The sequence below is a fragment of the Tamandua tetradactyla genome, chromosome 1 (assembly GCF_023851605.1).
Source record: "Tamandua tetradactyla isolate mTamTet1 chromosome 1, mTamTet1.pri, whole genome shotgun sequence".
Taxonomy (NCBI): domain Eukaryota; kingdom Metazoa; phylum Chordata; class Mammalia; order Pilosa; family Myrmecophagidae; genus Tamandua; species Tamandua tetradactyla.
Window position 1 is genome coordinate 2,557,946 of NC_135327.1, and position 21,033 is coordinate 2,578,978.

The 21,033-nt window shown below is 59.8% G+C and overlaps 1 protein-coding gene across 2 annotated transcripts; it reads right to left on the reverse strand.

Moving 5' to 3' along the window:
- Window positions 1-1,307: 1,307 nt before the first annotated feature.
- On the reverse strand, window positions 1,308-16,367 carry LOC143683145 (uncharacterized). 2 transcript variants are annotated; one of them, XM_077159383.1, is made up of 5 exons: window positions 16,338-16,367; window positions 4,106-4,240; window positions 3,795-3,938; window positions 3,585-3,683; window positions 2,027-3,379 (listed from the first exon to the last, which is right to left on the reverse strand). In XM_077159383.1, the coding sequence occupies exons 2-5, from the start codon at window positions 4,146-4,148 to the stop codon at window positions 3,228-3,230; spliced, it is 438 nt and encodes a 145-aa protein (XP_077015498.1). In that variant the 5' UTR covers window positions 4,149-4,240; window positions 16,338-16,367; the 3' UTR covers window positions 2,027-3,227. The 2 variants fall into 2 exon arrangements, 1 of the variants encoding a protein (XP_077015498.1); XR_013175413.1 differs by lacking the exons at window positions 2,027-3,379; window positions 3,585-3,683; window positions 3,795-3,938 and adding an exon at window positions 1,308-2,004.
- Between the last annotated feature and the right edge of the window lie 4,666 nt (window positions 16,368-21,033).

Genomic DNA, 21,033 nt, shown 5'->3' on the forward strand with positions numbered 1-21,033 from the left:
GGAAATAGATAACTCACACAGGCCTCCCCACTGCCCCTCCGACACTCCAGGCACATGCCTGCCTCAGGGCCTTGGCACACGCTGTTCCTTCTGCCGGAAATGCCCTTCCTGGAGAGAGCCAGCCCCGGGCACCCTCCCTCCTGCTCAGTCTGTACAAGCGGCAGCCCCTCCGTGGCTCTTCTGACTTCTCTTCTCGGCACTTCACGCTACCTGGTGCTCTGTCGGTTCATTATCTGAATAACTATTGAAAGGTGGGGCGCCAGTCTATTCTCATGGTCCCCGGTGCTCTGACATCACGTGGCACACAGTAGGGCCTCACATTGCCCCCATGAATGTGTGAGTGAATGAATGCAGAACGAATGCAGCATATCTCCAGCCAGACCAGGAAGAGGAGTTATGGGTCCCGTGCACAGTAGGCGTTTGTGGAATGAACAGATGGGTGCACGGACAAATGGACAGACACAGCGAGGACAGGGTCATTAGGGAATGAGAGGCACCAAAGCAAAGATGAAAAAGGAGGGGGTCACTGAGAAAGAAAATACCTCTTTTCCAGAATTCCCTAGGTGCACCACAATCCCACGAGGTATTTTTATCTTTATCCCATTTTCCAGGTGAGGAAACGGGAACTCAGTAAGGAGGAGCTTTTTCCCCAGTTCCCATGGCCAGGAAGGGGCAGCACCAGCGTGAAAACAAGGCCGCTCTGACTCCCAAGCCAGTGCTCCCCGCTGAGAGCACCCAGTCTGCTGGCTGAGCACCTACTGTGTGCCACACACAGGCTGGGCCTTCAGGCGGGAATATGGGCCCAGGAAGGAGGAGAAGCTGGGTGTCCAAAGGTGTTCATGAGCTCTCCTGCTCCTTGCCGCTGGTGGCCGGTTGGAAAGTAGGAAGCACCTGACTTCAGGGGAGCCAGGACATCCCTGAGAGAGGGGTGAGCAGAGAGGGGCTGCCTGCAGGGGTGCCTGGAGCCTGGGGGGCCGGCCAGCCTGAGAGGTAGGGGCCTCTCCTGAGAGGTAGGACACGCTGGGAGTCAGGGCAGACCACCTCCAAGACTCCCTGGCCAGAGAGGCCGAGCCGGTCAGGTCAGGTTCGCGCCAGGAGCCCCAGGGTCAGAGGACCGTGGCCCTCCCCTCCTTCCGCCCGGCCTCCTCTCCATCCCCGTGGGCTTCCGGAGTCTGAGCTGCTGGGATATCTTTCCCCGAGGAACTTCTGTCTCTGCAAATTTCTCCCCCAGGCTGGCAGCAGGGAGGCCTGAGGGGCCAGGGGGACCAGTGGGCTGTTCCTCAACTGGGTGCTCCACTGGCCATTAGCAGAAAATGCTTGAGATTCAAAGAACAAGCATACTGGTATCAGAGGAAATCACAACGTCTGAGTTAAATGCCCTTGAACTAGAATGCTACCTCAACAGGCCAATAGCAACACAGCTTTTTATTTTTAGTTGTATATGAATTCTATTTAATGCAAAATGTAGGTGTGTTTTAATGTCTGGCCTGATAGAACCTCAGTTCAAATCACACTTCCCCTCTGGCTGGGAGGCTTTGGACGAGATGCTCAACATTTCTGTGCTTTCCGTTTCCTCCCCTGGGAAATGGGGTGGACGGCACAGCGGCCGCCAGGGTTGTCTGCAGCTTGGAGGAGACAATGCATAGCAGCACTTAGAAAACACTCAGCACAGAATAAACAGCCAAGAAATGGAAGCTCTCGTTACGGTTACCAGGTTAGTAACACACTATTCAAATCACGTTACAAAACACAGTGGCTTCCAGAGAAATCCATAAGGACTCAGGCTTGGCTGATGGTAGATACAAATGGTTACATATAAACCATCGACAGAGGTGTGTCCACAAGCTGTAGCGGACAGACAGCCACGTGCAGCTGAGCTGGCCGAGAAGGCAAGGACACCCCAGTGACGACAAGCACACCCAGAGTCCAAATTTGGTGTCTCACATCATCGTCCTCAGGAGAAACGGCTGATTCAGGGCTGGGCAGAAAACATACAAGAGGCACCTGGAAGTGAGGAGGGGCCAGAAAATATATAAATAAAATCCACACTCACGGGGCTATGCAAAGAAACACAGGAGCCAATCCGCACTGCTCCCAAGGCTGATACTAGAACAGCAAAATTAAAAATCACAACTTGGCATCAGATTATAAACCCAAAGTATATAATCGATATCCATTAATTCATCCTGATATAAAAGGTAATTGGATACATTAGTAAATGGGGAGAAGAGACAAATTTCCCCTGCATGTAATTTACATAAATGCTGTAGCTGAAGGAGGGATGGGCTGCTCCGAGCCCCTGGGCGTGCGCTGTGGCTTCCTTCCAAAGGCTCAGAGTGGAAGCGGTGGGGGTAACCTGCCGTGGAGACCCCGAAAGGCACTGCCCAGCCAGGGCAAGGTGCCCACGTGGCCGGCACGGAGGGGACCTGCGCCTCTAGGGTGCAATGAGGACGGGACTCGATCCCCCGCACCCTAACTCTTGTCCAACCATGAAGGAAACACAGGACAAGTCCCAAGAGAAGCACGTCCTACCAGACACTTGCACGGCCTCGCAGCTGCAAGGCCACCACATGCAAGGAACATCTGAGAAACTGTCACAGCTGCAAGGCCACCACATGCAAGGAACATCTGAGAAACTGTCGCAGCCGGGAGCTGCCCCCAGGGGCGTGGCCGCTAGATGCTATAGGGAATCGGAATCCACTATGGGCTTCAGCTAACAGGGTACCAGTAGCAGAGCAGTAACTGCAGCAAACGCTCCACGTGAATGCAAGACGTTAGTGATAGGGGACCCTGGGCTGTGCTGTATGGAATTCTCTACTACCTTCCCAATTTTTCTGTAAATCTAGAACTGTTCTAAAGAAAGTCTATTTTTCAAAGGTGGACTCTTGTTTGACTAGGCTTTTGCCCACGGTCTCTGTTTCACAGCGCGGCTCTTTGGACCCGGCTGATGCGTCTTCGTCAGCACTGCTTCCTTTGCTCTGCCTGCCACGGCCGTGAGTCCCTGCTGCGGGGTCCTGCTCGTCGCGTCGGCTTCTCTAGGTTGCTCAGGAAATGGACCTTTGTGAGCCCTTCCAGGGGGCACTTCCATCCTGGGCCGAAGGATCCTTTTTCCAGACACTGCAGTAGTTGGTTGACAAGTTCACACAGTAGACGCCTACTGTTTACCTCGACATCTAGCAACTGAAACTGTGTGGTTATACCCTAAAGAGTCATCACTAAATCTGTCTTCAATTTCTTTCTTGCCTCCTCTTTTTGCCCGCAATTCTGTGAGCCTTAGAGGTATCCCTGCTGCCAGGCCAGGTCTGAGCAGGGCTCGAGGGATCGGCTCGCCAGTACTCCCACCCCAAGTCTCGTCTGGGGCCCAGTATCAGAAGCGCCACTGTGGAGAGACCATGTACATTGAGGGGGGACCCCAAACTTCCAGACCCCACCCCAGCTCTCCGTCCTGCCCCGAGGCAGCTGACACTGTCTGGGAAGAGGGGAAAGAGGAAGCGCAGGGAAAGACACCCATTTCTCAGAAAGTCTGGGCTGGGCCACGGGGTCTGAGTTCAAGTCTCGCATCTGCCTCTGACTCACGGCGTCACCTGGGTCCCTCACTTCCCATCGTCTGGACCTCAGGTTCCTCCTCTGAGTCAGGGGGTGCGGCCAGCTGCTGTCCCAAGCCTTCCCCGGGTGACACTGGCCTGTTGAAATCAAGCTGGTGATGTCTACCCCCTCCCCACCCAAACCTCCCCCCGTGTGAGCTGCCAGCGTGGCCACGGCCGTCAGCCCCCGGCACCTTCACCCTTCTCTACCCGGGAAAGAATCCGGGAACGCGCGCAGGTGCTTCTCGTGAAGGTGCCAAACCCCAAGTGCCTGCGTCTGGGGCTGGAAATGAGTCATGGTGAGTTTGCACTTCGTGTGTTGCCGTCGCTCCTGCCACTGCTCTTCTTTATAGCCTTGGAACAGAATTCACACCCCTGGCCCGGCCCCCCAGGCCTGCAGGACCCTCCCCCACCCCTCCCTCAGCCACTCCAGCCCCAGGGGCCACCAGCCTGTCCCTGGGACCCCTCGGAGGTCATGGGTGCCCTCCCCGGCCACCCACCTCCAAGGAGCCCCGCGTTACCCGTTGTGTTTCCAACTCTGCCTGCACCACAGTCGGAAGCCATGCTGCGTGCTTACTTGTTCGCTCGTTGACTCTCGTTTTCTCCCGCAGAGGCTAGGAGTTGGTGCGTTGTCATCCTGACACTCAGCCCACAGGCTGGCACATAGGAAAGTCACGACATATACTGGGTGAACCAATGAATGAAACTAGAGCCAGAAATCCTCAGCAGCAGTCCTGGTCTGCAGCTGGAACAACCAGCAGTTATTGAGCACCTACTGTATGCCCACCACCGTGCTGGTTGCATCTTCCCTGGAGCAGGGGGCTTCATGGTCCCTACTCGGCGGACGAGACGGCCAAGACCTCTGGCCTTGGCCAGAGGTGGCCCTGAGCCTAGCAGGGGACCCCGGGGTTCGACTCCGTCCCTCACTGAGTACCCCAGGAGAGCTCACACACGTGTGCATGCACACACGTGCACCCCTTGTCCAAGGCAGACCAGCACCCCCTGCCCCAGGCCAGTGCAGTCCCCAAGGCAGGGTGGAAGCTGCTATAGAAGCACACAGCCAGGGCCAGGGACCAGCCCAGGGAGCAAAAAGTGGTGGGTGACACAGGCCTGGGGGAGCCCAGGGTGCCAAAGGCCCCTCCTCAGCCCCACCGAGCAGGACCCCACAGGGGAGGGTCCAGGGAGCTGAGCAGCCGGCCAGGCCCACCGGGACTTGCTCCACATCCCCATTTCTCAGATGCGGACCCTGGGGCTGAGAGCGGATCCAGAACCCGGCCAGGCTGACAGTGGCAGGAGGCAGCTGAGCCAGAAGGGCACTCATTTGTGCAAATGCGCGTGGTCCAGGAGCACACCCGGGCACACACACAAGCAGCTACTCCCAGCACTGGGCACACAAATAGTGTGCACACACGTGTGGACTCCACTCGCGTCTTTGCCCGTGTGTGCGACAGGGTGATTCCCGGATGATACCGCAGCCCGCTGTCCCAGGCCTGACTCAGCCTGGACTCAGTTTCCCCCATCCACCCGGCAGCCCCAGAGCCCGGAGTCTGTGCATTTCTCCCAACCCCACCCAGGGAAGGAAGGAACAGAGGGTGCAGGCACGGCACCCTCTGGGAACCAAGGGGTCCAGGGCCACCTTCAGGCTCTGGCCTAGCGGCCTGTAAATACGCCCCGGCCTGTAATTCGGGCCAGCACCTCCTCCGAGGTCTCAGCAGCCCTTCGGGCAGCCAGGCAGGGGCCCCAGGGTACCCCACAGGCGCAGCCAGCCCTGGGCCTGGGTGCCGCGTGACTTGGGCGCACCTCTGCCCGAGCCCCGAGCCTGGCTTCAGGCCCCAGAGCTCCGCCCATCCGCACTGCCCCGCCCCGCGTCCACCCTTCACGCCGTCCTCCTGTGAAAGCGGAAGCTGCTCATCCCAAAGGCGCTTCAGAGTAAAGTTTCCAAAGCTCAGCCAGGGAGCCAGCACCCAAGAGGGTCAGCACCTAAGAGGGTCAGCAAAGACCAAGGCCGCCTGGGTGCCGGAGGGAAGCGGAGGGAGAGGGCCCGTCCCCAGGCTGTCTCCGGGCCGGACGAGAGGTGGGCAGGGGCTGGCCTACCCTCCTGCTCCCCACTTCTTCCCCTTCTCAGCTGTCTCTGGCTCCCATTCTACAGATGAGGAAACTGAGGCTCAGAGAAGATTCAGAGCAACTCCCATTTGGACACGCGGCTGCTGGCATTGTGCCGATGTTGGGGGGAATGGGGTGCTGTCTGGGGAACGGAGGCTCCTGCCACCCCCAGCAGCACTGGTGCCCACGAGTACTGGTCGTGCTGGTGGTCAAGGGCAGCCAAGCTGTACCCAGACCTCCTGGGCATAAATTCCGCATGCCTCAGTTTCCCCAACTGTCAACTGGAGATAATGACAACGCCAATCTCACTCAGATGTTATGAGGATTAAATCTGGCGTGTAGTGAGATGCATCCTGAAGGCACATAGTAGGTGCTTTCCTTCCTTCTCTCAGTGTTGAGGGACCCCCCCGTTTCCTGGGATTGTAGGAGAGCAAAGGCCCGGGCAACTCTTAGCTTGGGGAGCCTGAGTCTGCACCCCTCACCACCTCCTTTCTCAGGCACCTGGAAAGCAGCAGTGGGTCTTTGGGATGCCCCCTCTCCCCCAAGTGGGGTCCCAAGGATTTGCACCCCAACCCCACACTTCCGCAGACACACACAGGCACATCTCAAGACTGGCAGCAGGGTTGGTTGCCCTGCAATTAATAATAATTTCCTCCCTCGTCCCTCCCCCAGACCTGCTGAACCAGTCTCCCCAGGGGCACAGAGCAGGCTGACATCTGAACAACTATTATTCCCTCTCCCTTGGGTAGGAGCAGGGAGGGGCGTGGGGCCTGCGCCTCAGTGCTAGGTGCAGGAAGCCAGGCCGCCTGTAGCCCCTCCACCCCCGTCCCGGGGGCAGCACAGAGTTCCCCGGGGTGGTGGGCTCACTGCCCCTCTCCTGAAGAAGACAGGCAGCGGGGGTCCCGCCGCCCCCCAGGGGGCCTGGGCTGGAAAAGCCTCCTGGAAGGGGGCAGGAGCGAGGGGCGGTCGCAGGAGGCCGGGTCGGTCCCAGCTCTGCCCTCCGCTCACCGCATGGCGCTGCCCGGTCCCTGCTGCTCTTGCGTGTTCACGGGGTCCAGGAACCCCCACCCCGAGGGCTCCGTGGAATCAGGCACCCCAGCCCAGCGCCCACCATGACCGTTCTCCAGGACTGGGGTCTGCCCAGACCCCCAGAGGGGCTGCAGAAGAGCCAAGGACAGCCCTGAGGCCTCAAGGGACCACGAGCTGGAGGCCAGTCCCATCTCCAGCCACACACAACACCTGCCGCTGGGGACGGGACATGGTCTGTGCCCCATTTACCTCCAGGCGCTGAAATTCCCACACCCGGCCCCTTCCCAACAGCCGGGGAGCTCCTGCAGGGGCTGGCCAAGGGGCCCATCCTGGCCGGAGGAATAGGGGTCAGTGGGTCCTCAGTTGTGGGGAACTTCGAAGGCCCCTGAGCTGAGGGGTCAAAGGCCAAAGTTCACCTTGAGGCCCTCCGCAGTCCCCCCACCCCTCACCGTAGTGAAACATCAGAACGACCAGGAGCTCAAGCTGCTGGGTTCAAATCCCCAGACCCCAATACCGCGGTCTCGGGGCCATGAGAAAGTTAGCAGGACTTTCTGAACCTCAGTTTACCCTACCGTAAAATGGCGATGATAATTGCCTGGCTGGGACTTTAAATGCAACAATGTCTTGCAAAGCACTTAACACAGTGCCTCATACAGGGTGGGTAAGTGGAAAAAGCGGGTGGCCGTTTCTGCAACCAACAGGTAGATTCACTGTTCATGCCGTTTCCTCTTCTTAGCAGGCCCATCTCTGTGCTTCTCATTTGAACTCCTATGCATCCCTTAAGACTCCTCCCAAATAACCCTTCCTCTGCGGAGCCATCTGCCACCCCTTACACACACACACACACACACATACACACATCCTGCAAAATCAAGTTCTCCCTCCAGACTCCCAGCCTGCACATGTCCCACGGCCTGGCCGCAGCACAGGTAGATGAGCTGGGAAGACAGCTGGACAGTGCATGTGCTGGGGGGGTGCCTCCTTGGATCCCAGTGTCTGGTATGGGGGATGTCGGTGGAAGGCTTTCTCTCTTCCTTTCCCTTTCTTCTATAATTTCAACCCTAAACTGAGAAAACAAAAACCTGCAGACAGAGGTTGGCTTACAGTTTCCAGCCAACCTCTGAAAAATTGTTCATCCTGCATTTGCCAGAGCAAAGGACATTGCACATCCCAAAACTATAAGCCTCACAGAATTCAGAATTGAAAAGTCCTTTAAATGTTATAGATTAGCAAAAAGGAAAGACTATCATGCGGCAAAGTGGGAAAAACGGGGCAGCTGTGTATATGCTAACTGTCACAGCATCCTAGAGAAGGCGTCAGATTAAAAAAAGTGAGGGTCAGAAGAGGGCATGGGAGGCAGGAGAGGAGGGGCGGGGGAGGACATTATTTGTATTTGTTTGTATGTACATAAAATAGCTCTGGAAAAAGTCTGTTCCCAATGGTTGCCTCCAGGGAGGGGCCGCGGAGGAGGCTGGGGAACGGGGCAGGAGGAGACCTGCTTTACACTCCATACCTTTTTATACTTTCTGGATTTCCTACCACTTGCTCCCAATAGCTAATTAAAAATAAACACGTGAATAAAGATGAGGGCCTCCTCCAGCACCTGGCCCCACCTGACACAGGAACCCTCCTCAGCATCCCTTGGATGCACCCAGTGACGGGGAGCTCACTTTCTAACCAGCCAGCTAATCCATCCCGGGTAGCTCAGAACAGTGAGTTTGGGCCCAGGAGAGGAGCAGGCCTTGGCCTTTGGGCTGCACGCCTGGGCCTCCCCCCTTGGCCTCAGCAGCAGGAGGAGATGTACGTCCTGTCTGGGGACGCATTCAGGGCCCTTTCTGTCCCCAGGCCCTGGTGGTAGGCGGGCAGGGTGGCAGAACATGCTCTGCAGTGACTCAGGACCCACGCAGCAGGGCCAGCTCTGGTGGCAGCTGGCCGGCCACCAACAGGCCAGTGCCCTTCCCAGCCTGCAGCCTGGTGGGGCCTCCACTGTGGACACATGCCTCCCCCACCCCACCATGGACACACGCCTCCCCCTGCCGTGGACACATGCCCCTGTGCTCTTGCCAATGGCCACACTCCCAGCAGAGGGTGGGGCGGGGGTGTTTCTCTAGCACCCAACAGGCTGGGTTCAAATGCTGCCTCTGCCATTCACCATTCTGAGTCTGGGCCTCAGTTTCCCCTCTGTTCAAGGGAGAAGGTAGCACCGGCTGCCTTCCCCGTAGGCTCTTAGGGAGAAGGTCTGAGCCAGTCTCCAGGCAGTGCCTGGACCGGCACCAGCACCGAGTCCACGCTCCATCGGTGTTGGCCGTGTCTCCAGGGGGCACCAGCCTTGGGCCTGGGGGTCTGGTCAGCAGACCAAGGGGGCCTCCGGGCCTAGGGCCACTGGGCAGCTCCGAGGGTCCCCTGCCAGGGCATGAGCTCTGCGAGCACAGTGGTTCCCCCAGAGCTTGGACTGTCGCCCCACAGTGGGTCGGCCTGCGCGCAGTTCATGCCCCTGTCGCCATCGGGAAGTGGTGGGTTATTTTTTAACAAGGGCTGCATTTTCCTTTGGCACTGGGTCCTGAAAACTCCAAAGCTGGCCCTGCATAGAGCAGACACCAGTATTATTTCAGATGAAGAAATGATTGAATGAATGAATGCCGCCTGTGGCGTCCTTTCTCTCATTTTACCCCAGGAGTTCCTTTTCACAGATGGGGAAACTGAGGCTCGTGGAGATACGTGGGCCCTCCCCAGACTCCCCAGCAGGGACTTGTGCCCAGGCCCCGCACCCCGACCCGGGAGCCGTGGCTTTGGGTGTCCAGGGCGGTCAGGTCCCCAGCTCTGCCCCCTTGTCCCCAGCCCAGGAAACTGAGGCCGCTCTCCTGGGAGGTGCCACCTGGGAGGTGGCCTGGCTCAGGGCCCAGCAGGGGCGGGGGCTCTGTGAATCGCTGCTCAGTCCCCATCGACCGCAAGCAGGCTGGGTGAAGGCGGTGCCCCCACCGCTTCCCTGCCAACGTGGGCACAAACAATGGGCCTTTGTGCCTGGCGTGGGCGTGGTGTCGAGGTGCCAGCCCTGGCCCCAGGCCCTGCCTCGGCCTCCACAGCAGGCAGGGGGCCGGGAGCCCCAACACACAGCCCAGCAAGGCCTCCCTGCGACTCCTGCATAAAGAAAACCGAGGCACAGAGAGGGTATGCAGGCACCCAGGGCCACACAGCACATGGTGCCTTAGACAGGTCTGGGCCTTGGTGCCAGCTCCTTATGGCTGTGACCTAGGGGGACCCCCTGAGTGAGGGGCTCAGTGTCCCTGGGTAAGGGGCTCAGTGTCCCAAGGTGAGGGGCTTGGTTTCCCAAAGTCTGCAACCTGCCCCCAGGAAGTCTGCAGAGCCAGTATGCCCCCGTTCTCACCCTCGGTCCCCTCCTGCAGGACCTCAGTCTGGGGCCACCCCAATCTCTGGGCACCCCTGATTGCATCAACCATAGCAATACTAAGACAGCCTCACCCCGCCCCCGCCCCAGGGTTAGACTGGCCCAGAGTTCGCCCCCAAGTCAGGTCACAGGCTGGCAGGAAACACCTGTCCAGGTAGGTCCTGCCAGTGGCCCTACTTTACAGGAGAAAATGGAGGCTCCAAGAGGGCGCAATCACCCACCAGGAAGTGGAGAAACAAAGAGGCCTGGTCAGGTCCAAAGGCTCACAATGACCCCTCACCCCAGGCTGTGTGGGTGGCCCGGGAGGAAAAGGGGGCTAAAGGCCACCCCCTGCCACCTCCCCCATCCCCGTGGAAAGGCAGAGAACCCAACAAGACTGAGGGTGACAAGGAGACACCAGTTATTGAGCATTTAATAAGTGCTTTATGTATGTAATCTCATTTCATTGTCAAAAAAATTACTGGGAGGCAGGTACTATGATTCTCTCCATCTTACAGATGAGGAAACTGAGTCTCAAAGGACACAACTTAACCAAGGTCAACCAGCTAAGAGGTGGAGGAGAGCCAGCCGGCCCACTGCACACCTGCGCTCACATGACCCTCACAGCTGCCGCGCTGGGAAGGGATAACGGCCCCAAATTACAGACCAGATAACCGAGGCCCAAGCAGCAGGGTCCCAGGGCTGGGAATGGGCCAGGGCTGGGAGAGCAGCTTCGGGCCCCCAGGGCCCCAGCTCAGGGGGATGCACCTGCCCCCTCCCCCATGCCTCTCCTCTCCCACCCTAGCCAAGTTCCCATAGGGCCCTCTGATCTGTCCACACCGCCTGCCCACATCCTCGTCTCCCGCCTGGACAGCTGCCTTGGGCCCCCCTGGCCTCACCCAGGACGTAGCAGTCACACGTGCAAAGCCAGAAAGGAAATCCCGGTTGGGAATAAACTAAAGCAGGTTCGGTAGGAGCATCGGGAGGGCACTGTGACCTCCCTGGTGGATCCTGCAAGGGGCTGCTACATGCAGGGTGGACCCGGGACGGGACGCCGCAGAGGCACACGAGCAGATGGCAGCACCTGCAAGGTCGTGCCACCACCAAAACCCCTAGCTGTCCAGGGACACACATGCGGATGGAAAATACAAGGACGGGTACAGCGCTCTGGCTAACTGGGCATGGCTACTAAATGAAACCCACTCACAGCCCATCGGCCAGCAACTCCCCTCCTGGGTGTGTACCTAAGGGAGACACATCCTCATGGCACCAGAAGACACAGAGACACACTCCTCGAAATAGCCAAAACCAGGAAATAATCTACGCGTCCACCAGCAGCAGAGTGGTCAATCTATGCAGTGGAATACTACGCAGCTGTGAAAGGGAACGACCCACCAACACAAACCATGGATGCACAAGACAGACATAATGTGACAAGAAGAGCCAGACACTGGATGGTCCATTTGCCTGAAGTTCAAAAACAGGCCCAGCCAGTCCAGGGTGACAGAAACCAGGACAGTGGCTACCTTCGGGGAATGGGAAGGTGGAGGCTGAGAGGGGAGGGCAAGCTGGCGGTGGGGGGTGGGAACGTTCCATTTGACCTGCGCTGAGCCCACCACGCGGCACTGTGCGTGATTCATGCCTCAATCCCAACAGCAGCAGGATGGAGGTGTGTGGGGACAGGTGGGTGCCAAATCCACATAGATCCACTGCAGGAAACCCGGGGGTGAGGGTGGGGAGAGGCAGACGGGGGGTTCCCCCACCGTGGCGGGGATTATTTTCATGCCAATTGACGCTGCAAGGACATTATTATGCTTTAAACTTTTTGAATGTCTGCAATGGTTTATTGAAAAATGAAAACCAAACCAAAAGCAAAACTCACCTCCACCCCCTCCCCTGCTGCAGGGCACACCGTCCCCCCCCTCCAAGCGCAGGCCCATCCTTCGCGTGCCACTCGAGGCCTTGTCCCGGGCCCCAACCCGTCTTTCCAGGCTGCCCGCCGGCCAGGCTCTCTCCTCCCTCTGAGCCACCACACCTTGAACGTCCCCGTCTCCACGCCCTTCCCTCCCAGCTGGAAGGCCTCCCCGTCCTGCCCACCTGCTCCACGCCAGGCTCTCCCGGGAGCAGGGCTGAGCGCGGCAGACGCAGCCACTGCTTTCGGTCCCAGAAAACCTCCACCGTCATCCCCCCCACCAAGGCCGCCCCACCCGAGGACAGACAGCAGCACCCCCAGCTCCGGGACACACATGCCACAGTCACCAGCTGCTGCCCCCTCCACCCAGAAGTCCGGCCCCGCCACAAGATTTGGCCTTCACAGAGCCCTGGGGACTGGGCCTGCTTCACTCATCCTACCTGTGGGAAACAGGCTCAGAGAGGGCAAGAGAATTGCTCAAGGCACTCAGCAAGACCTGTCCTGATTCGGGAGTCTCATCCTCCTCGGGAAGTTACCAAGGATGACTGGTCCCAGCTTGACCAGCTCCAGGGGCTGCCCTGGGTGACCCAGCCTCCTCCCAGCCTCCTCCACCACCTCCCGCCGTGCAGTTCACTCTGCCCCAGTCGACCCCGCATCCTGTGCCTGGACATTCCACGCTGGTTCCCGCCTCGGGGTCTCTGCACTTGCCGTTCCTCACCCTGGAAGGCTCTTCCCCAGACTTCACCCTGGCTCCCTCCCGTCGTTCGGTCTCTGAATTCAGGTCAGGGCAGGGCAGCCCTCGCCGCCCACCCCCAACGACACTGTCCTTACTCATCCATCCGCCTCCGTGTCCCGTCTGCCCCGGAACCCGCACGCCACGCGGCAGGGGCTTTGCCTTTTGGTCACTGCTCACCCAGCGCTGGGCACACCTGGCCTCAGAGGTTCTCGGCGAATGAACCGGAGGGACACAGGATGAGTCCCAGAGGGACAGTAAGGTCGGGAGGCAGGCGAGGGTCAGTGGCTGGCGGACGCTGCCCCCTCCTGAGTCCTCCGCTCCCCCGAGCCCGAGGAAACAAAGGAGAAGGTCCCGTGGTCCACTGAGAACATAAACTTTTTGCTAATGATACCTTAAGTTTTGTAAAATGGTACGATTTTAGCTTTACATTAAAATTAATTTTTAGTTTGCAGGGTCTTCTTTGTCGTCTAGCCTACCTTTCTGGTTTTTCAGCATTTTCAAGGTGTCTGCGACGCTCATGTGGCCTCATAGGCAGAAATGAGACAGGGAGGAAAATACGAAGACAGAAGGAGGGACGCAGACAGACAGAGGGAAACACAGGCAGAGACGGGTGGGGACAGAGTGACCGAGGGCGCGATGACAGAGTGAGAAAGAGAAAATTGCCTCTTCTTCCACACTACACGCCTCGACAACATTTATTTGAACACTTACGAAGAGCAAGCGCTCTGCCAAACATGTTCGTGCAAATGATCATGTGGAGTCTGGAGTCTCACTTCCACCCTACGAGGTGGGTGCTGGCACCCTTATTTTTCAGATGAGGAAACTGAGGCATGGACATGGGGAAGCCAGGTTTGACCTCAGGCTGAACCTTCACCTCCAGCAACAGGTCTGGGGGTCTCTCAGGTGTTTTTAGGAAGCTGTTTGCAAATCTAGCTGCGCCTGCAAATCCCCTGGGACCTGTGAAAGTGCATCGGGATTCAGCAGATCTGGGGGCTTGAGCCTGAGACTCTGCATTTCTAAGAGACTCCGGAGGCCCAGGTGGCAGGGAGGGTCAGGGAAGCCGGTCACCCTTAGGGCCCAGTGGCCAGGCAAGAGGCAGGAGGCCCTGAAGACAGCAGCCGTTCCCCCCACCCCCTCCAAATCCAGAGGCCCTGGGGCCACATCCCCACCGTGCCCCTCTCTCCCCCACTGGTTCAGTTTTCCCTGCTCAGCACTTCCTGTTGACCTGTCATCCGATTCCTGGGAATTCCCCGGAAGCTGACTGCTCCGCACACAAAGATGTTCATTGTGGCATTGTTTACAGGAAAAGAAAATGAGAGCCTGCCTAAATCCACCAATAGAAGACTGCTAAATACGGCTGGGAGCGCGCGCTCATTCACCGTGATGTGCCGAAGCAAACTTCAAACCCAGCGACTCCTCTGCCAGGGATGCACCCTGCGGGGACGCTCGCCTGCCGCCACGGGGATTTTCGCACAGTCCCACCCGTGGGGCGCGCATGGTGAAAGCCTGCGAGTTGCTAAGTGTCCCTCCGGCCGGGGCAGGTTCACGAAATCACTGTCCCTCTGCTCCCGGCCACAGCTCCCCAGGCCCCAGGGGGGACACTCCAAGTCTTCCACTGAGCAAAAGGAGCAAGACGCAGGAACAGGGTGCAGGTCTCCCAACACACGATGGGCTCGCGTGCACGCAGCACCGGAGACTGAGGACGGAGGCTGCCTCTGGTTGAGGGCTGGGGGGGGGGGGGGGGGGCCGGCGGGAGTTGGGGGGGGCAGGCAGGTCCAGCCCCGTATTGTGCGCTGGCTGCACCTTTTGATGTTTGCCACCATGGAAAATGTATTCTCTATTGGCAGAAATCAATAACATTTAAAAATACTTAAAATAATGGACGAGCGCTACATTTATGGATGTAGGGAAATGCCTTCTGAAAAATTATTGAGAGAAAAGGGGTGACCCAGTTTGTATAATTTAATATTCTTGGGTATCCACGTGCATAAGTGCAGAGAGAAATATCTGGAAGGACTGTCACCAAAGCCCAGAAATTGGGTTGCCACTATTGATTTGCTGTATGTGATAATGCATCTAGTTATCGTCACAAGGGGAAACTGAGGTCCAGGGCAGGGAGGTCACTTGCCCAAGGTCTTAAACCCAGGGGCAGCACTGGGGTGCAAATTCCAGTCACGGGGCTGCAGAGCCCAGGCTTGCACAGCAAGGTGAGTGATTTTTACTTTTTTCCTTGAATTGTTGAGCATTCTTGAAATGAATCCAAGTCTGTCTCTGCTTTTAAATATCAGAGCTTTAAGGGCAGCCCTGCCCCCCACAGCCAGCAGCCCCTCCCCCGGCACTCGCACCCCAGTTCCTGGGCTGGAGAAACTCGAGGGCAGGTGGGTCACGGTGCCAGGCAGTCGAACGAGGGCGGGAAATGCTCCAGGACAGGGGACGCCACAGAGACTCCAATGTGGGGCCAAATGGGGGCCTGACTTTTGCCTGGAGTCCAAACTGGAAAAACAATCCCAGCTCCAGGGTGTAGTCCTGGCGATTTGCACATCAGCCGGATCCTCTCTGGTGTGAGCACGGCACCGTGGTGCTGGGGTGGGGGGGAACCTGTCCTTGAGGGGGGCTCAGCAACCCAGGCAGGGGCGAGGGGCCGGTCCAGCGCGGACGCTGCAGAGCCCAGGCGGTCGGTCAGGGCGTCTGTGGGGTGTCCGTGGGCATCCTGACACGGGGTTTGCTCCTTTCTAAGCTTGGTTGTCAGGATGGCACGTGGCGACTGACCACAGAGGGGCACCAGGGAACCTTCGGCAGTGATAAACGCGTTCCAGCTCTTATCACAGTGGAGGTTATGCAATTGCATCAACGTGTCAAGTTCATAGAACTGTACCCCAAAAAAGGGTGAATTACTCTCTGTAAATTACATTCCCATAAAACAGACTTTAGAAAAAAAAAAAGAGAAAAGGGAGACAACGCCAGAGGGCCCCCAGGTGACACAGAGGATCCCCACATCCACAGGGAGCCCCAGGGGCTCAGCAGGCAGAGGACTGGCCCCCACTCTGAGGCCCCTGGCCGCAGCCGGCCTGCAGCCTCCCCAACAGAGGCCTGAATGGTTTCCTTGTCACGTCCCGCAGCGAGCAGGCCCAGGCTCCCTCAGCAGACACGGAGCGATGATTCAACAGGACCTGCCCCCACATCGCCGGGTCACGTGTTGCCACTGAGGCCCAGACGGGAGAAGCAACTGGGCCAAGGCTGCACAGCAAGCGGGGGGCAGCGTGTCCAGGGCAGGGCTCCCCTCACTCAAGGGTCGTGGTAGCCTCTGCACTCCCAGCCCCCCCATTTCTCCAGCCCACAGCAGAGGGCACCTGCCCCCGGCGGCACTCGTGGGGCTCCCCGGGCTTGCGGTGGGTGCCCGCAGGGAGCCTCCTCTCCTGACCGCCGTCTCTGCCAACCCTGCTGCCCCAGGCCAAGCTGCCTCTGCTCCCACCCTGTCGGGGAAGGGCCGGGTCCAGGGGGGCAGGGGTCCCATGCACCGCCCCCTCTGCCCCGGGCAGCACCCACATGGCAAGGAGCGACAGATCCTGCCCAGCCCACGAAACTCACCTCACCCAGAACCTGTTTCAACTCCTCCAGCTCTCCTTGGCAGTGGCGGGTGCCTCATTAGGTGATGCCAGCACCGCCCACACACGGCCCGGGGCGGGGACGCCCCACACGGGGCCCGGGGACCGGGTCCGACGCCCCTCGCCTGCCCGGAGACCCGGGACGCCCGGCGGGGAACTGGGTCCACCCGAGAGCCCGGGTGGGGGCCGGCAGCCCCCCTGGGCCGGCCGCACGGGCCCCGCGGAGCTGTTTGAGAGCCATAATTATCCGGCAGTGATTAAGAGGCCACCTTGGAAGGCCCCTGGGGCTCCGGGGAGGGCTGCGTGGCCAGGAACTGGGAGCAGGGCCCCAGCCCCCGCAGGCTCAGAGGCCCCCCAGGTGGAAGGGGGAGAAGCCCCTACCCAACCCACACCCCCCAGTTGGCCCATCCTCCTGGCATTGGCTGTGTGGTGCTGGGAAAGTGGCCGCACCTCTCTGTGCCTCAGTTTCCACCCCCAGGGAGGACAGGGTGGCGGCCGGACCTGATGAATGGCTGTTTGTGAGAAGGTCCCAGAGATGGCACTGATAACAGACCCAGCTATTATTCTGGGAAGCATCGAGGAGTGTCTGAGCCCGTAATTACCCAGCGGATGAAAACAGTGAGGAGAAGGGCGGCCTCACCCAGCCCTGCCGCTGCCCCCACGCCCGCCTCCCGCCCCTCTCTGGGCAAGCCCAGCGACAAGGCCTTGGGCCCCAGCGTGGCCTGGGCCTCCCAGCCGATTCTTAAACTGAACCATTCACCCTCTCACTCATCCATTCATTCCATAAACATTCATTGAGCACCTACTGTGTGCCAGGCATGGGTATACAGCTGGGAGTAAGTCAGACATGGTCCCTCCCACAGGGGCTCGGTCCACTGGAGGAGGTGGGTAATAAACAAGCAAGGAAACTTCAGCCAGGGAGCTGCCTACAAAAACAAGTTAAACGGGAGATGTGCTGGGGAATAACTGGGCTCAGGTGTTCTGGGAGGGCTTCCAGGAGGAGGCAAACCTGGAGCTGAGAACGGAAGGATGGGGTAGAGCCGTGGTAGGATGTTCCAAGCAGTGGGAATAGCCCTGAGGTGGAAATTGGGTGTTTTGGAGGAGGCAGAAGCAGAGGGCGCCAAGGGAGACTTATAGGAGATGAGGTCAAAAAGGCTCCGTTGGGGGGACCAGGCAGGGCCTGCAGGGTGCAGCATGGAGCAGGGGTACAAAGGCCGGCTGAGGGCAGGGTCCTCTCCTGGGCAGCAGGCAGGGCTCAGCACACACCCAGGCCGCACTGAGAGTCAAAAGATGGACTATTGCCCGCGGCACACACTTTCCCACTTGAGGGTCAAATCCCAGCCCCACCACTTCCTGGCTGTGTGATTTTGGGCCTCAGTTTCCTCTCCCACAAATTAGGAATAACGGGTCCTTCCTCTACAAGGGGGCAGACGCTCCCAACTGCAGTGCAAGGAAGACTTTCATTCGTGTCAACCCACAGAGCAGGAATTCCCAGCGTGGGGCATGGGGGCCCTCAGGAGACACCTGCTATGGATTGTGAGGTGCCTGCTGACTCCCCCGAGACCCTCAGAGCATCCGAGCCTCAGTTCCACCACCTAGATGCTGTGTGCTTTGGGCAAAAGCGTCTTGCCCTCTCTGGGCCTCTACCTCTTCATCTGTTGAGTAGGGTAACAGCAGCCTCTGCCTCCTGCACTGTGGTGAGGCCCACACGCCCATATGCCATGCAGCATCTTACACGTGGGGACCCTTGCCACGTGGACGACGAGAAAGCAAGGCCTGAGCCTGGGTCAGCTCTCAGCACCTGGTCATTTCGTCATTAACTTCCTGGACTCTCTCCTCAGGTCTGCACAGGGGCCTCAGTCCCCCTCTCTGCCCCAGCCAGCCTGGGCAACCCCATGTTTCCCCCAGTGCTCCGTCCACCCCACCTCTGCCCCTTTGCACACACTGCTACTTTCACCTGAAGCTCTTGGCCCACTCCCGGAGCTAGGTCCTCCCCTCCCCTGACAGTGCTCCTAGGGAGAAGTCCTCCCCTCCCCACACTGTGCTCCTGGGCTGAGTCCTCCCCTCCCCCACTGTCTCCCAGGGCTAAGGCTTCCCCTCCCACCACCGTGCTCCTGGGCTAAGCCCGCCCCTCCCCCACTGTGCTCCTGGGCTAGGTCCTCCCCTCCCCCACTGTGCTCCTGGGCTAGGTCCTCCCCTCCCCCACTGTGCTCCTGGGCTAGGTCCTCCCCTCCCCCACTGTGCTCCTGGGCTAAGTCCTCCTCTCCCCCCGACCGTGCTCCCAGGGCTTATCCTCCCCTCTCCCCACTGTGCTCCCAGGCCATGCCTTCCTCCTGGAGGACCTCGCTGGGGGTGCTGCTGTGCCACGCCCTGGCCCCCCTCCGGCCCCTGTTAAGGGGCTGCATCCCTCTGACCAGGAACTCCTAGGGGTGGGGGGAGAATCGAGACACTTTCCTCCGGGGCTGGGGGGCCGTGGGGGGCCACGTGGGGCTGGCGGTGAGCTGAGTATAGACGAGGAGCGGGCTGGCTGCTCGCTGGGGGCTGGGGGCTGGGCGCAGGGGGGCGGTACGAGCTGAGCGGAGGCGAGGTGACACAGGGAGCTGAGGTAAAGTGAGCTGAGGTGAGCTGGGTTGAGACGGCTCAAACTGAAGGAGTTAAACGGAGTTTAAGGAAGCTGAGTCCTGCGGATTTGGAGCTGAGGAGTGGAGTTGGGTTAGACCAGTTTCTCAGCTTCGCTCTTCCTGACCGTGCTCCCTCCGGAGCGTGTGCTCACGCTCTGCCCTGGCTGCCCCCAAGGACGCCCAGGCTCCCACCGGCTGCGCGGCTGCCCCTGCTCTGTGGGTGCAGCCTCAGCACCAAGGACGCAGGGCTTCTCAAACCCGCCCCCATCACTGCTCTCCGCCCCACTGGCTGCTGGGACCCACGCGCCAGCCTGCGAGGCCTGCTGAGCGCTGCTGTCCCCTCGGAAGGGCTCCGCGTAGGGTCGTCAGCTCGCGGGGGGACGTGGGCCCAGGTTCTGGTCTCGCCACCACGTCCCCTGGGGGCCACGACCTGCGGCCATCCACCTGCCCAGCCTGGGGCTGTAATAACAGCAGGAACGACAGACGCGCAGGCCGCCATGCAGGCAGGACCCAGGGGGAGTGCAGCCGAGGGAGCTGGAGGGAGGGTGCGGGGCCACGTGGGGGCCACGTGGGCGACACACTGAGAAGCGCTGACTGCACAAGCCAACAGGCTGACACCCAGCCTGGGCCGTGGAGGTGCACGCGTGACGCTGGAAAACCGCCGTGCCCCAAGCCCACGCAAGCCCTGCCGTCCTCGAGGGAGCACAGGGGTCCTTGGAGATGTCGGGGCGCTGGCGGGGAGCAAGGGCGGGAGGCCCCTCGGTGACCAGGCCAGGCCGAAGTCTCCTGCCAAGCCCCCAGGCACCCCCACCCCCCACGCACGGTGCCACCTGCGGGAGACACCACTGCCCAGGCCGGGTCGTGCATCTGACTGGCGAGCAGGGCCAGGCTGTGCCTCGCTGCCTGGGGGGCTCTGATCTCTGCACCCCTGCAGGAGGCAGAAGCTGCCGCCAAGAGCAGGGAGGAGGCTCAGACGCTGGGCAGGTGAGAATATGGCCCAAAGTGCCCATCAGTGACCAGGAATAAAAGATAAAAGTAAAACAGACAGGGCATGATGGAGCTGGGGAGAAGGGTCCAGACCACAGGAGCTGGGGGGAACCGGGGGGGAGCTGGAGGCTGGGGATGGGGGCTGGCCCCCGTTCCAAGACCTCAGGGCAGCCCCCACATGCCAAGGCCTTCCCCAGTTCTGGGCCTGGGGTGGGGGTGGCCGGCGAGGGGGCAGCTCATCAGGGCAAAGGGCACGGCTCTGCCGGTCCCAGCCTCTTGGGCCGAGGGTGGCCGATGCTTGCAGTTGATGCACAGCCTGGCTTCCTTATTGCTGAAAGGTTTTCCATCAGCACAGGGTCTCCCAAGGGGCCCCACCCAACACACGCGTGCAGAGCCCCCTACAGAAAGCCCCGCCTTCTCAGGGGAGGGGGAGACCCCCCCCACAACAGGAGGCGCTCGCCCTCCTGACCAGGGCTCAGGAAGACACAGCGCCCAATTTTACTCTCACTGGCCACACACACTCAGCACTTACCTCCCAGGGGCAGGTTTTGCCGAGGAGGAAACAGAGGCTCACAGTGGGCCTCATCTGAGCCTGCTCAGCCGGCTCCCACCCTTGCCCTGCCCAGTCCATCCCGCAGCCCTGCAGCCAGCAAGACAGGCAAGCCACGCTTCCGCTTCTTCCTCTCCAAGGAGGGAGCCAGAAAGCCCGAGCTCTGGCTGCTCAGTCAGTGGGCCTGATGGGGGGCATGCGCCGGTGTGTTCACGGGGACTCACACGGGCACTCACATGGGCAATCACACAGGTGCTCACACGGGTGCTCACACAGGCATTCACACAGGCGTGCCCATGGGCATTTACATGGGTGTTCGCATGGGTGTTCACTCAGGCATTCACACGGGTGCTCACACAGGCGTTCACACAAGCACTCACACGTGCGTGCCCATGGGCAATTACATGGGTGTTCACACGGGTTCACTCGGACCTTCACACAAGCGTGCCTGCAGACAGGCACGCGGCCGTGGCTCCCGCGCTCAGGGTGGGTGTGGAAGGTGTGGCACAGCTGCGGTACAC

Excerpts from the sequence above, each read along its gene's own strand:
- LOC143683145 (XM_077159383.1), bottom strand. The coding sequence starts at position 4,148 with ATGGCTTCCGACTGTGGTGCAGGCAGAGTTGGAAACACAACGG. Across the intron at positions 3,939-4,105 it reads CAGAGTTGGAAACACAACGG|GCTATAAAGAAGAGCAGTGG; the intron begins GTAACGCGGGGC and ends TTCTGTTCCAAG. Across the intron at positions 3,684-3,794 it reads GTTCCCGGATTCTTTCCCGG|GCCAGTGTCACCCGGGGAAG; the intron begins GTAGAGAAGGGT and ends TGATTTCAACAG.